At 41.0% G+C, this 12,131-nt stretch overlaps 1 protein-coding gene across 3 annotated transcripts; it reads left to right on the top strand.

The window, feature by feature from the left end:
- The first annotated feature begins 1,341 nt into the window (after positions 1–1,341).
- On the top strand, positions 1,342–9,250 carry cbx3 (Chromobox protein homolog 3). Of its 3 annotated transcripts, none has more exons than XM_014142921.2 (5): positions 1,342–1,496; positions 7,370–7,518; positions 7,808–7,976; positions 8,129–8,223; positions 8,513–9,250. In XM_014142921.2, exons 2-5 carry the CDS (start codon positions 7,376–7,378, stop codon positions 8,637–8,639), a joined length of 534 nt encoding a protein of 177 aa, XP_013998396.1. In that variant the 5' UTR covers positions 1,342–1,496; positions 7,370–7,375; the 3' UTR covers positions 8,640–9,250. The 3 variants fall into 3 exon arrangements, with proteins under 3 accessions (XP_013998396.1, NP_001134084.1, XP_013998395.1); NM_001140612.1 differs by having other exon boundaries at positions 1,427–1,496; positions 7,340–7,518; positions 8,513–9,247; XM_014142920.2 differs by lacking the exon at positions 1,342–1,496 and adding an exon at positions 2,653–2,755.
- Positions 9,251–12,131: the final 2,881 nt, after the last annotated feature.

The following is a 12,131-nucleotide window of genomic DNA, read 5'->3' as shown; positions in this document are numbered from 1 at the left end:
GGCCATTCTACTGCCAAATGTTTGTCTATGGCGATTTCATGGCTGTATGCTTGATTTTATACACCTGTCAGCAACGGGTGTGGCTGAAAGAGCCGAATCCACTCATTTGAAAGGGTGTCCACATATTTTTTTATATACATATACATTTCAATCAGAAAGTATTCAGATCCCTTCCCTTTTTCCAGATTTTGTTATGTTACAGCCTTATTTTAAAATATTTAATTATTTATTTTTACTCATCAATCTACACACACCCCATAATAACAAAGCGAAAACAGGTTTTTAGAAATGTATAAAAACAAATAACTTGAGTATAAGTACATAAGTATTCAGACCCTTTGCTATGAGACTTGAAATTGAGCTCAGGTGCATCCTGTTTCCATTGATCATCCTTGAGATATTTCTACAATTTGATTGGAGTCCAACTGTGGTAAACTCAATTGATTGGACATGATTTGGAAGTCTCTGAATGTCCTTGAGTGGCCCAACCAGAGCCCGGACTTGAACCCTATCTAACATCTCTGGAGAGACCTGAATATAGTTGTGCAGCGACCCTCTCCATCCAACCTGACAGAGCTTGAGAGGATCTGCAGTGAAGAATGGGAGAAATTCCCCAAATACAGGTGTGCCAAGCTTGTAGCATCATACCCAAGAAGGCTGTAATCGCTGCAAAAGGAGCTTCAACAAAGTATTGAGTAAAGGGTCTGAGTAATTATGTAAATGTTTTCCATCTAAAATGTATAAAAAACTGTTTTTGCATTGTCATTTTGGAGTATTGTGTGTATGAGTAAATATTATTTTTATTTACTCAATTTACAAAATTTTAGAATGATTATTTAAAAAATGTATATATTTAACTAGTAAGGCTGTATGTATTGTAACAAAATGTGAAAAAAGTAAAGGGGTCTGAATACTTTCCGAATGCACTGTAGTGTAGTTTGAAAACTTGATTGCTGACAAGTAAAACATTTTGGGACTATGTCAACAATGGAGTAATGAAACAAATACCAAAAGACAGTTTTTTTGGTGGAGTTTTATTTTTAAGATGCTTTTGGGAAACCAGGTCCAGACCAAATTGTATTGTTGTGAAATTGTTAGATATTACTTGCTAGATATTACTGCACTGTTGGAGCTAGAAACACAAGCATTTCGCTACACAATAACATCTGCTAAACATGTGTGTGTGTGACTAATAACATTTGATTGATTTAGATTATTTGATTTAAAGGTAAAACGATTACGTTGTATCTCATTGCGTTTTCCGGGGGTGCATTTTACATACTGTGGATTTAAAGAACCTTCCTGGGTTTGGATTCATTTTGAAACAACCACATAAGGAAGTTTAGTTACCCCTGCGGCACCCGTAGAAAAGGGAGGTTTATTTTTTGGCGCGCGCGCAGCAGCAACATATATTCTGCACCGCACGCGGGTAAGAAGGAAGCTGCTTGTTCTTTTTCCGTCGTACATTCTGCATCAGCTTTTTCGTGATTTGCAAGGTGAGTCCCTCAAGATCCAACGTCAAATGATTATGCAAAGTATAGGCTGTACACTTATAATTGATGTGATGCATATGTGTCGTCTTTATTTTTGCTTTAGCGGACGGTCATGCTAGCCACCAGTAGCCAACTTGCTACAGTTTAGCTAGCTAACTACACTGACAAAGTGATTTCCATTGTGTTAGCTAGGAAGCTTATGTAACTTGTTAGGTAGCTGCCATCTTAGGAAAGGACAGTCTAATTCTCACTGACCAATCAACTAGGTAACTTGGGGTAGCTATTTTCAGGTTGCAGGTTTTGGGCCTTGCAATCACAATTGTCCGGCCTTTGTTAACCTAACGTCTGGAAGCTTGCTAGCGAACATAGTTACATTCCACTTACCTAGCAAGTTACCACCATAACTGGATAAACGTTTATTTAGCTAGCTAATGTTGGCACACTACCTAGTTGGCTAAGGTCCCGCCGGTTGTTTCAAATCAAATCAAATTTGGTCACATGCGCTTGTTTAGAACTAAGGTGAAATGCTTGCTTACGAGCCCTTCCCTACAATGCAAAATCTGAACGGTAACACGAGGAATAAAATACAAGAATGTATTACTGTATATACAGGGGTACCAGATCGCTGTGCAGAGGTACGAGGTTTTTGAGGTAGATGTGTGAAGGCATGGTGAAGTGACTAGGCATCAGGATAGATCGTAATGAGTAAAATTAAGAGTTTAGACAATATAGCTACAATATAGTTTAGAAAGTAACGTTTATATGCTAGTGAACGTTAAACAAAAATATAAAATTGAGTAGCTACTTAACTTTGCTAGCAAAAACAATACAGGCATTAGACTAGGCCTGATTAAAAAAATGGCTTTGGGGGAGGGGGCTCAACGGATCGTGCATAACGTTAGATTCTGTGCGCTTAAACGTTTATAATTTAATATAACTAGCAAACGTTACCGAGAATAAAATGACAAGCTGTGTGCCCTTTGTTTAGCTAATATTTATGTTGTTAGCATTGTCTGAGGATATTGATGAAGTGCAAGGCGCACGAGCTCTGTGATTCCCGCCACTTTGAGCATTCTGATCGAATGATCTAATGTTGCTTGGCAACTAGACTTGTTCATAGCTCGGTAAGGATAATAAAACAACGATGGGACAGCGGTATCACTACTTTTAGCTTTAAAGTAACTGTCCTGTGTTTTCAGATTTCTATGAAATATTACCAATTATTTGCGCTACGAGTGAAATCGTTTTATTTCCAAAAGATGGTGAGTACGTAACCATTTTAAAAAGCAGCTTTTGTGTTGGAATGGTTTGGGAGTACCTGTGGACCTGTACTGGTCATTTAAAATATTAAAGTACACAGCTTATTGGCCACCCCATCTTCCTCAGGAGGATAATGGCAAGCATTTTTGAAACGTTTGAGGAAGTTTTTCTCCAATTTATGCATCGGTTTTGGGGGGGGGGGGGGGTAAATATATAGACCAGTAAAAAGTTTGGGCACCTACTCATTCAAGGGTTCTTTATTTATACTATGTTCTATATTGTAGAATAATAGTTAAGACATCAACTATGAAATTACACATACGGAATCATGTAGTAACAAAGTGTTAAACAAATAAATATAGTTGAGATTATGTAGCCAACCTTTTGGTCTTGGCAGCTTTGCACACTCTTGGAATTCTCTCAACCAGCTTCATGCGGTAGTCACCTGGAATGCATTTCAATTAACCTCTCTGGGATATGTGGGACACTAGTGTCCCACCTCAACAACAGCCAGTGAAATTGCAGGGCGCCAAATTCAAAACAACAAATCTCATAAATCAAATTCCTCAAACATACAGGTATTAAACACCATTTTAAAAGCTTAACTTGTTAATCCAGCCACAGTGTCTGATTTCAAAAAGGCTTTACGGCGAAAGCATACCATATGATTGTTAGGTCAGCGCCTAGTCACAACAAAAAAACATAGCCATTTTCCAGCCAAAGAGAGGAGTCACACAAAGCAGAAAGAGAAAATGAATCACTAACCTTTGATCTTCATCAGATGGCGCTCATAGGACTTCATGTTACACAATACGTGTATGTTTTGTTCGATAAAGTTCATATTTGTATCCAAAAATCTGTTTACATTGGCTCGTTATGTTCGGTAATGTTTGCCTCTAAAACATCCAGTGATTTTGCAGGGAGCCACATCAATTTACAGAAATACTCATCATAAACGTTGATACAAGTGTTTTACATAGAATTAAAGATGCACTTCTCCTTAATGCAACCGCTGTGTCAGATTTCAAAGAAGCTTTACGGCAAAAGCACACCATGCTATAATCTGAGTACAGCGCTCAGACACCAAAACAAGCCATACAGATACCCGCCATGTTGTGGAGTCAATAAAAGTCAGAAATAGCATTATAAATATTCACTTACCTTTGATCTTCATCGGAATGCACTCCCAGGAATCCCAGTTCCAGAATAAATGTTTGTTTTGTTTCGATAAAGTCATATGTCCAAATACCTCCTTTTTGTTCACGCGTTCAGTTCACTATTCCAAATGCCTAAGTCCAGACGGAAAGTCAAAAGTTGCATTACAGTTTGTAGAAACATGTCAAACGATGTATAGAATCAATCTTTAGGCTGTTTTTATCATAAATCTTCAATAATATTCCAACTGGACAATTCCTTTGTCTTCAGAAATGAAAAGGAACTCTGCGCACGTGACTGAGCTAATGCCATTTTTCCAGACACCTGGTTCAAATGGCTCTTATTCTCTCCCCATTCACAGTAGAAGCCTGAAACAACGTTCTAAAGACTGACGTCTAGTGGAAGCCTTAGGAAGTGCAATATGACCCCACAGACACTGTATATAGGATAGGCAATTGGAAAACTACAAACCTCAGATTTCCCACTTCCTGGTTGGAGTTTTCTCAGGTTTTTGCCTGCCATCTGAGTTCTATTATACTCAGACATCATTCAAACAGTTTTAGAAACTTCATTGTTTTCTATCCAAATCTACAAATAATATGCATATCCTAGCTTCTGGGCCTGAGTAGCAGGCAGTTTACTCTGGGCACCTTATTCATCCAAGCTACTCAATACTGCCCCTAGATCCCAAAGAAGTTAACAGGTGTGCCTTGTTAATTTGTGGAATTTCTTTCCTTAATGCGTTTGAGAAAATCAGTTGTGTTAAGACAATGTAGGGGTGGTATACAAAGAGCCCTATTTGGTAAAAGACCGAGTCCATATTATGGCAAGAACTGCTAAAATAAGCAAAGAAATGAAAGAGTTGCAAAGAAAAAGCCATATCTGACTGGCCAATAAAAAAAAGATGAAGATAGGCAAAATAAATCACACTGGACAGAGGAACTCTGCCTAGAAGGCCAGCATCCCGTAGTTACCGCTGCACTGTTGATGTTGAGACTGGTATCTTGCGGGTACTATTTAACCTCTTACATCTAGATGTGCCGCTAGCGGAACGCCTCGCCAATATCCAATAATGGAGCGTGGCGCGAATTACAAACACCTCAGAAATCCAAAGACTTCCATTTTTCAAACATATGACTATTTTACACCATTTTAAAGACAAGACTCTCCTTTATCTAACCACATTGTCTGATTTCAAAAGGCTTTACAACGAAAGCAAAACATTAGATTATGTCAGGAGTACCCAGCCAGACATAATCACACACCCATTTTTTCAAGCTAGCATATAATGTCACATAAACCCAAACCACAGCTAAATGCAGCACTAACCTTTGATCTTCATCAGATGACACTCCTAGGACATTATGTTATACAATACATGCATGTTTTGTTCAATGAAGTTCATATTTATATCAAAAACCAGCTTTTTACATTACCATGTGACGTTCAGAACTAGCATACCCACCGCAAACTTCCGGTGAATTTACTAAATTACTTATTATTATTAAAGCACATTTTGCAATATTCTGAGTAGATAGCCCGGCCATCATGGCTAGCTATTTTGACACCCACCAAGTTTGGCACTCACCGAACTCAGATTTACTATAAGAAAAATTGGATTACCTTTGCTGTTATTTGTCAGAATGCACTCCCAGGACTTCTACTTCAACACCCAATGTTTTGGTTCCAAGTAATCCATAGTTATATCCAAATAGCTGCGTTTTGTTCTTGCGTTCAAGACACTATCCGAAGGGTGACGCGCCGGCGCATATCGTGACAAAAAAATTCAAAATATTCCATTACCGTACTTCGAAGCATGTCAAACGCTGTTTAAAATCAATTTTTATGCGATTTCTCTCGTAAAATAGCGATAATATTCCGACCGGGAGACCTTGTTTTCGTTCAAACACTAAAAATAGAAAATGGAGTCTTCACATGCACGCGCGCGCCCGTGTCATTGTTCTCAGAAGCCCTACTGTTTTTCGCCCAGGGACTGCAGAGTCATCATTCCCCGTTCTGGCGCCTTCTGAGAGCCTATGGGAGCCTTAGAAAATGTCACGTTACAGCAGAGATCCTGTATTTTTGATAAAGAGGTTATAGAAGGCCAAGAAATGGTCAGAGAGGGCACTTCCTGTATGGAGTTTTGTCCTGCCATATGAGTTCTGTTATACTCAGACACCATTCAAACAGTTTTAGAAACTTTAGGGTGTTTTCTATCCAAATGAAATAATTATACGCATATTCTAGTTTCTGGGCAGGAGTAATAACCAGATTAAATCGGGTACGTTTTTTTTATCCAGCCGTGACAATACTGCCCCCTATCCTAAACAGGTTAATGAAGCTGCCAGTTGAGGACTTGTGAGTCGTCTGTTTCTCAAACTAGACACTAAGGTACTTGTCCTCTTGCTCAGTTGTGCACAGGGGCCTCCCACTCTTTCTATTCTGGTTAGAGCCAGTTTGCACTGTTCTGTGAAGGGTGTAGTACACTGCGTTGTACGAGATCTTCAATTTCTTGCATGGAATAGCCTTAATTTCTCAGAACAAGATTAGACTGACGAGTTTCAGAAGAAAGTCCTTTGTTTCTGGCCATTTTGAGCCTGTAATCGAACCCACAGATGCTGAGGCTCCAGATACTCAACTAGTCTAAACAAAGGCCAGTTTTATTGCTTCTTTAATTAGAACAACAGTTTTCAGCTGCGCTAACATAATTGCAAAAGGGTTTTCTAATGATCAATTAGCCTTTTTAAAATGATTAACTTGGATTAGTTAACACAACGTGCCATTGGAACACAGGAGTGATGGCTGCTGACAATGGGCCTCTGTACACATATGTAGATATTCCATTAAAAAAAATCTGCCGTTTCCAGCTACAATAGTCATTTACAACATTAACGGTGTCTATATTGTATTTCTGATCAATTTGTTATTTTAATGGACAAAAAATGTGCTTTTCAAAAATAGGGACATTTCTAAGTGACCCCAAATGTTTGAACGGTAGTGTATATGTATTATCCAGTTGGATAAACACTCAACAGCCGACTCAACCGCTCGGAGTGGTCTGCATGGTCTTAAAGCACACTCTTGCCCCCCCGTTTTACTTGGAGCTTTTCACTGGCCAGTTTATTGTGGGCGTACAGCAAACTACAAGTGTTATAATTATTGTATTGATATTCTGGACCAGGGTTTCCCAAACTCAGTCCTGAGTGCACATTTTGGTTTTTGCCCCAGCTCTACACAGCTGACTAAAATCAAAGCTTGAATGAGTTGGTTGTTTGAATCATCTGTGTAGTGCTAGAGGGTAAAACAAAGCATGCATGGGGACGGGAGGGGTGCAGGACAGAGTTTGTGAAACCCTGTTCTGAACAATAACCTGTGTAAACATTGTCAGGTGGTCTCATGTTATTAAAACCCAAATTCGTCTCTTTAAAAAGATGAAAACCTCCTCCCCTCTTGTTTCGCAGCCTAACATGGGTAAAAAGCAGAATGGCAAAGGCAAGAAGGAGGTGCTGGAGGCAGAGCCGCCGGAGGAGTATGTTGTGGAGAAGGTGATGGACCAGCGCATCGTCAATGGGAAGGTGGAATTTTTCCTCAAGTGGAAAGGATTTACAGAGTGAGTGTACAGTTCCGGGGACCCAGGCCCACTGCCTTGATGGCCTGGAAGTGCTTCCCTGATATGGGGTTGTGCTTGTCTGTGGCATGCTTATCTTGCAGAACCTAGCTAGTTTAATCTGAGTTGTGAATTGAATTTGACTGCCATTTTAGTTAGTTATAGCTCACTTGAAAAATGTTAAGTCTGCTGCATTTCTAGAGCATGTGTCAGGGGCTGGTGGCCCCTGACTTCGTACCAGCATGCTGATGGTCTGTTGTAGAAATATACACTTACTATTCTTTCCCTTCAGAGCGGATAACACTTGGGAGCCAGAGGATAACCTGGACTGTCCTGAGCTGATCTCGGCCTTCCTGGAAGCCCAGAAGAACGTGGTAGAAAAGCCTGACTCCAACAAGAGGAAGTCCTCAACAGATGAGCCAGAGTCAGAGGAAAACAAAGCCAAGAAGAAGAAGGATGTGGTGAGTGTTTAAAATCATTGTAGGGTGGTGTTGTGTAGGCTAGTCTGTGTGCAATGGTTATTGTATCATTATCTTCTGATGGGTTGCATCAGAATTATCTTCCAGATGGGTTGCATGGAAGCTGTGGTTTATTTCTGTACTGTGTGTTTCAGAGTGACAAGCCACGGGGCTTTGCCAGGAGCCTGGACCCAGAGAGGATCATCGGTGCAACTGACAGTAGTGGAGAACTTATGTTCTTGATGAAGTGGTGAGTCTCAAATTGTGAAACATAACCTCCTAGCTTGTGCTGTTCCTCTTAAATATCACCCCCTTTTCAGTGTTGCACAGCCCAAGCCATTCCTCATGTAATTTATCTTCCCTGTTTATAACAATATTCACCTCCTAAAATGACTGCTTTGGGGTACTTGGCATTCTATTTTTATAATGTGCACCTGGACTTCATTATACTGAATAGTGCTACTAGCTGAATAGGTCAACCTTATTATTCCTATCAGTAGCCAGTAGTAAACACCAACCACTGTCCCATGGCTCTTCAGGAAAGACTCGGACGAGGCAGACCTAGTCCCGGCCCGGGAGGCCAACACCCGCTGCCCTCAGGTGGTCATCTCCTTCTACGAGGAGAGGCTGACCTGGCACTCCTGTCCTGAGGATGAGGCGCAGTAGCACCCCTTCCTTGCCCAGCTGTTGGCCCCTGACCTTCGACCTCCATCCTGATCCTGCCTCTCAGGACTGTTCTCATGTCGCTTCTCTCGCCCCCTGTACTTTTTTGACATTTACAATATGTTTAGCCATAGTGTTAGTGCAGAGCAGTTGGGTGAAAGCCTGTGCTTTGGTACATATTTTAGTGATAGGACAACATTGTTTACTGGGAAAGGGACTGAGAATTATGTGGAGAAATGGGTAGGATGTGGAAATAAGGGTATGGGTGATTTGTCTCTTTTCATGGACCTATTCCTCATCCAAAACTGTCAGGGACTAGTTCCTCAGTCGATTATATAGTTATGTTTGAAAATGAACACCGTGGATCATATGAAATCTTGATTTATTTCTCCCCCACCCATATAATCACTTGTCAGACATGTATTTTCAAGGTGGTGCATGGCTGTTCACTGTTTAGCCCCCTTTCCCATCTTCTCCCTCCCATGAAACTAGTTTTCCCCCCTATGGTTGCATACTTGAATCCCTTGAACAGTGTCTTTTGCTGTATATTCACTTTGTAAATATTTTTTTCAAGAAGCTGTTCAATAAAGGTTTATATGCTTCATTTTACCACCCCCTCTGCCTGGGCTGAGTTTTGTTACAAAGCAATGACCTAACACTAGTGTAGTTGTAACTGTTATGGCTCATGACTAGTAACCATAGACTAGAACTCTGTCAGAAGATAGTTGTGCTGGGATTAGAAATCTGGCACAGTGACAGAACTTTTTCATTTCTGATTCTGGAGAAGTTTGAGATCAGTGTAGATCTGCACTAGAAGTCTCCAGAGGGAAGGGCACTGCGTTCATCCACCTCTGGCCTGCTGGCCCCCCTACCTCTGAGGAAGCACAGTTCCCGCTCAGCCCAGTCAAAACTGTTCGCTGCTCTGGCACCCCAATGGTGGAACAAGCTCCCTCACGACGCCAGGACAGCGGAGTCAATCACCACCTTCCGGAGACACCTGAAACCCCACCTCTTTAAGGAATACCTAGGATAGGATAAAGTAATCCTTCTAACCCCCCCCCCACCTTAAAAGATTTAGATGCACTATTGTAAAGTGGTTGTTCCACTGGATATCATAAGGTGAATGCACCCATTTGTAAATCGCTCTGGATAAGAGCGTCTGCTAAATGACTTAAATGTAAATGGAAGGCGGGAGGCTGGTTGAGATGACGTATAGTTGGAAATATACATAGGTTGGAGTCAAACTCTTCGCTCTCTCAATTCCAGTGGGTCAAAAGTTTACATACACTAAGTTGACTGCCTTTAAACAGCGTGGCTTTAGAAGCTTCTGATAGGCTAATTGACATCATTTCAGTCAATTGGCGGTGTACCTGTGGATGTATTTAAAAAACTGCTGTCATACTCAGTGCCTCTGCTTGACATGGGAAAATCAAAAGTAATCAGCCAAGACCTCGGGGGGGGGGGGGGGGAATTGTAGACAAGTCTGGTTCATCCTTGGGAGCAATTTCCAAACGCCTGACGGTACCGTGTTACTCTGTACAAACAATAGTACGCAGGTATAAACAGGACCATGCAGCCATCATACCGCTCAGGAAGGAGATGTGTACTGTCCTAAATCTATGAAGATCACTTTATTTTAAGAATGTGAAATGTCAGAATAATATAATTTTCTTTCATCACATTCCCAGTGGGTCAGAAGTTGACATACACTCAATTAGTATTTGGTAGCATTGCCTTTAAATTGTTTAACTTGGGTCAAATGTTTCGGGTAGCCTTCCACAAGCTTCCCACCAAAAATTGGGTGAATTTTGGCCCATTCCTCCTGACAGAGCTGGTGTAACTGAGTCGGGTTTATAGGCCTTCTTGCTCGCACACGCTTTTTCAGTTCTGCCCACAAATTTTCTATAGGATTGAGGTCAGGGCTTTGTGATGGCCACTACAATACCTTGACTTTTGTCCTTAAGCCATTTTTCCACAACTTTGGAAGTATGCTTGGGGTCAATGTCCATTTGGAAGACCCATTTGCGACCAAGCTTCAACTTCCTGACTGTCTTGAGATGTTGCTTCAATATATCCACATAATTTTCCTCATGACATCTATTTTGTGAAGTGCACCAGTCCCTCCTACAGCAAAGCACCCCCACAACATGATGCTGCCAACCCCGTGCTTCACGGTTGGGATGGTGTTCTTCCGCTTGCAAGCCTCCCCCTTTTTCCTCCAAACATAATGGTCATTATGGCCAAACAGTTCTATTTTTGATTCATCAGACCAGAGGTCATTTCTCCAAAAAGGTTGATCTTTGTCCCGATGTGCAGTTGCGAACCGTAGTCTTATGGACATTTTGGAGCAGTGGCTTCTTCCTTGCTGAGCAGCTTTTCAGGTTATGTCAATATAGGACTTGTTTTACTGTGGATATAGATACTTTTGTACCTGTTTCCTCCAGCATCTTCAGGTCCTTTGCTGTCGTTCTGGGATTGATTTGTACTTTTCGCACCAAAGTTGGTTCATCTCCAGGACACAGAAGGCGTCTTCTTCCGGAGCGGTATGACGGCTGTGTGGTCCCATGGTGTTTATACTTGCGTACTATTGTTTGTACAGATGAATGTGGTTTGGAAATTGCTCCCAAAGATGAACCAGCCTTGTGGAGGGTTGCGATTTTTTTTTTAGGTCTTGGCTGATTTCTTTTGATTTTCCCATGAAGTCAAGCAAAGTGGCATTGAGTTTGATGGTAGGCCTTGAAATACATCCACAGATACACCTTCAATTGACTCAAATTATGTCAATTAGCCTATCAGAAGCTTCTAAAGCAATGACATCATTTTCTGGAAGCTGTTTAAAGGCATAGTCAACTTAGTGTATGTAAACTTCTGACCCACTGGAATTGTGATACAGTGAATTATAAGTGAAATAATCTGTCTGTAAACAATTGTTAAAAAATGACTTGTGTCATGCACAAAGTAGATGTCCTAACCGACTTGCCAAAACTATGGTTTGTAACAAGAAATTTGTGGAGTGGTTGAAAAACGAGTTTATGACTCCAACCTATGTGTATGTAGACTTCCGACTTCAACTGTAGGTATCAGACTGGTGTTTTCTGTAATGACCTCACTGATCACTGTTTTACAGCCTGTGTTCGTAATGGCTGCACAGTGAAACGACCTGTCCTGATTTGTCATAGTCGCTTGCTAAAAAACTTTAATGAGCAAACCTTCCTTCATGAACTGGCCTCTGTAAAATGGTATAGAATCAGCTTGATCCCCTCTGTCGAAGACGCTTGGACCTTCTTTTTTGATATTTTCAGTGATATTGTTAACCCGCCCCCATAAAGAAAACGAGAATTAAAAACAGATTCCACCGCGATCTTACAGAGTTACTCCACCTCAATAATTGCATTTGGCTGCATTTGGCAAAAGGCTCGGCACACGCACACTCAGGCTAACTGGCTCTCGTTCAGGCAAATGAGAAATAAGTGCACTCAGGCTATCCGGAACGCC

The sequence above is a fragment of the Salmo salar genome, chromosome ssa14 (genome assembly GCF_905237065.1).
Source record: "Salmo salar chromosome ssa14, Ssal_v3.1, whole genome shotgun sequence".
Classification (NCBI taxonomy): Eukaryota; Metazoa; Chordata; class Actinopteri; order Salmoniformes; family Salmonidae; genus Salmo; species Salmo salar.
This window is presented reverse-complemented; position numbering and strand designations above follow the sequence as displayed.

Coding starts and splice junctions, on each gene's coding strand:
- cbx3 (XM_014142920.2), top strand. CDS start 2,699: ATGAAATATTACCAATTATTTGCGCTACGAGTGAAATCGTTTTATTTC. Junction 7,519..7,807: donor AAGTGGAAAGGATTTACAGA/GTGAGTGTACAG, acceptor CTTTCCCTTCAG/AGCGGATAACACTTGGGAGC. Junction 7,977..8,128: donor CCAAGAAGAAGAAGGATGTG/GTGAGTGTTTAA, acceptor TGTGTGTTTCAG/AGTGACAAGCCACGGGGCTT.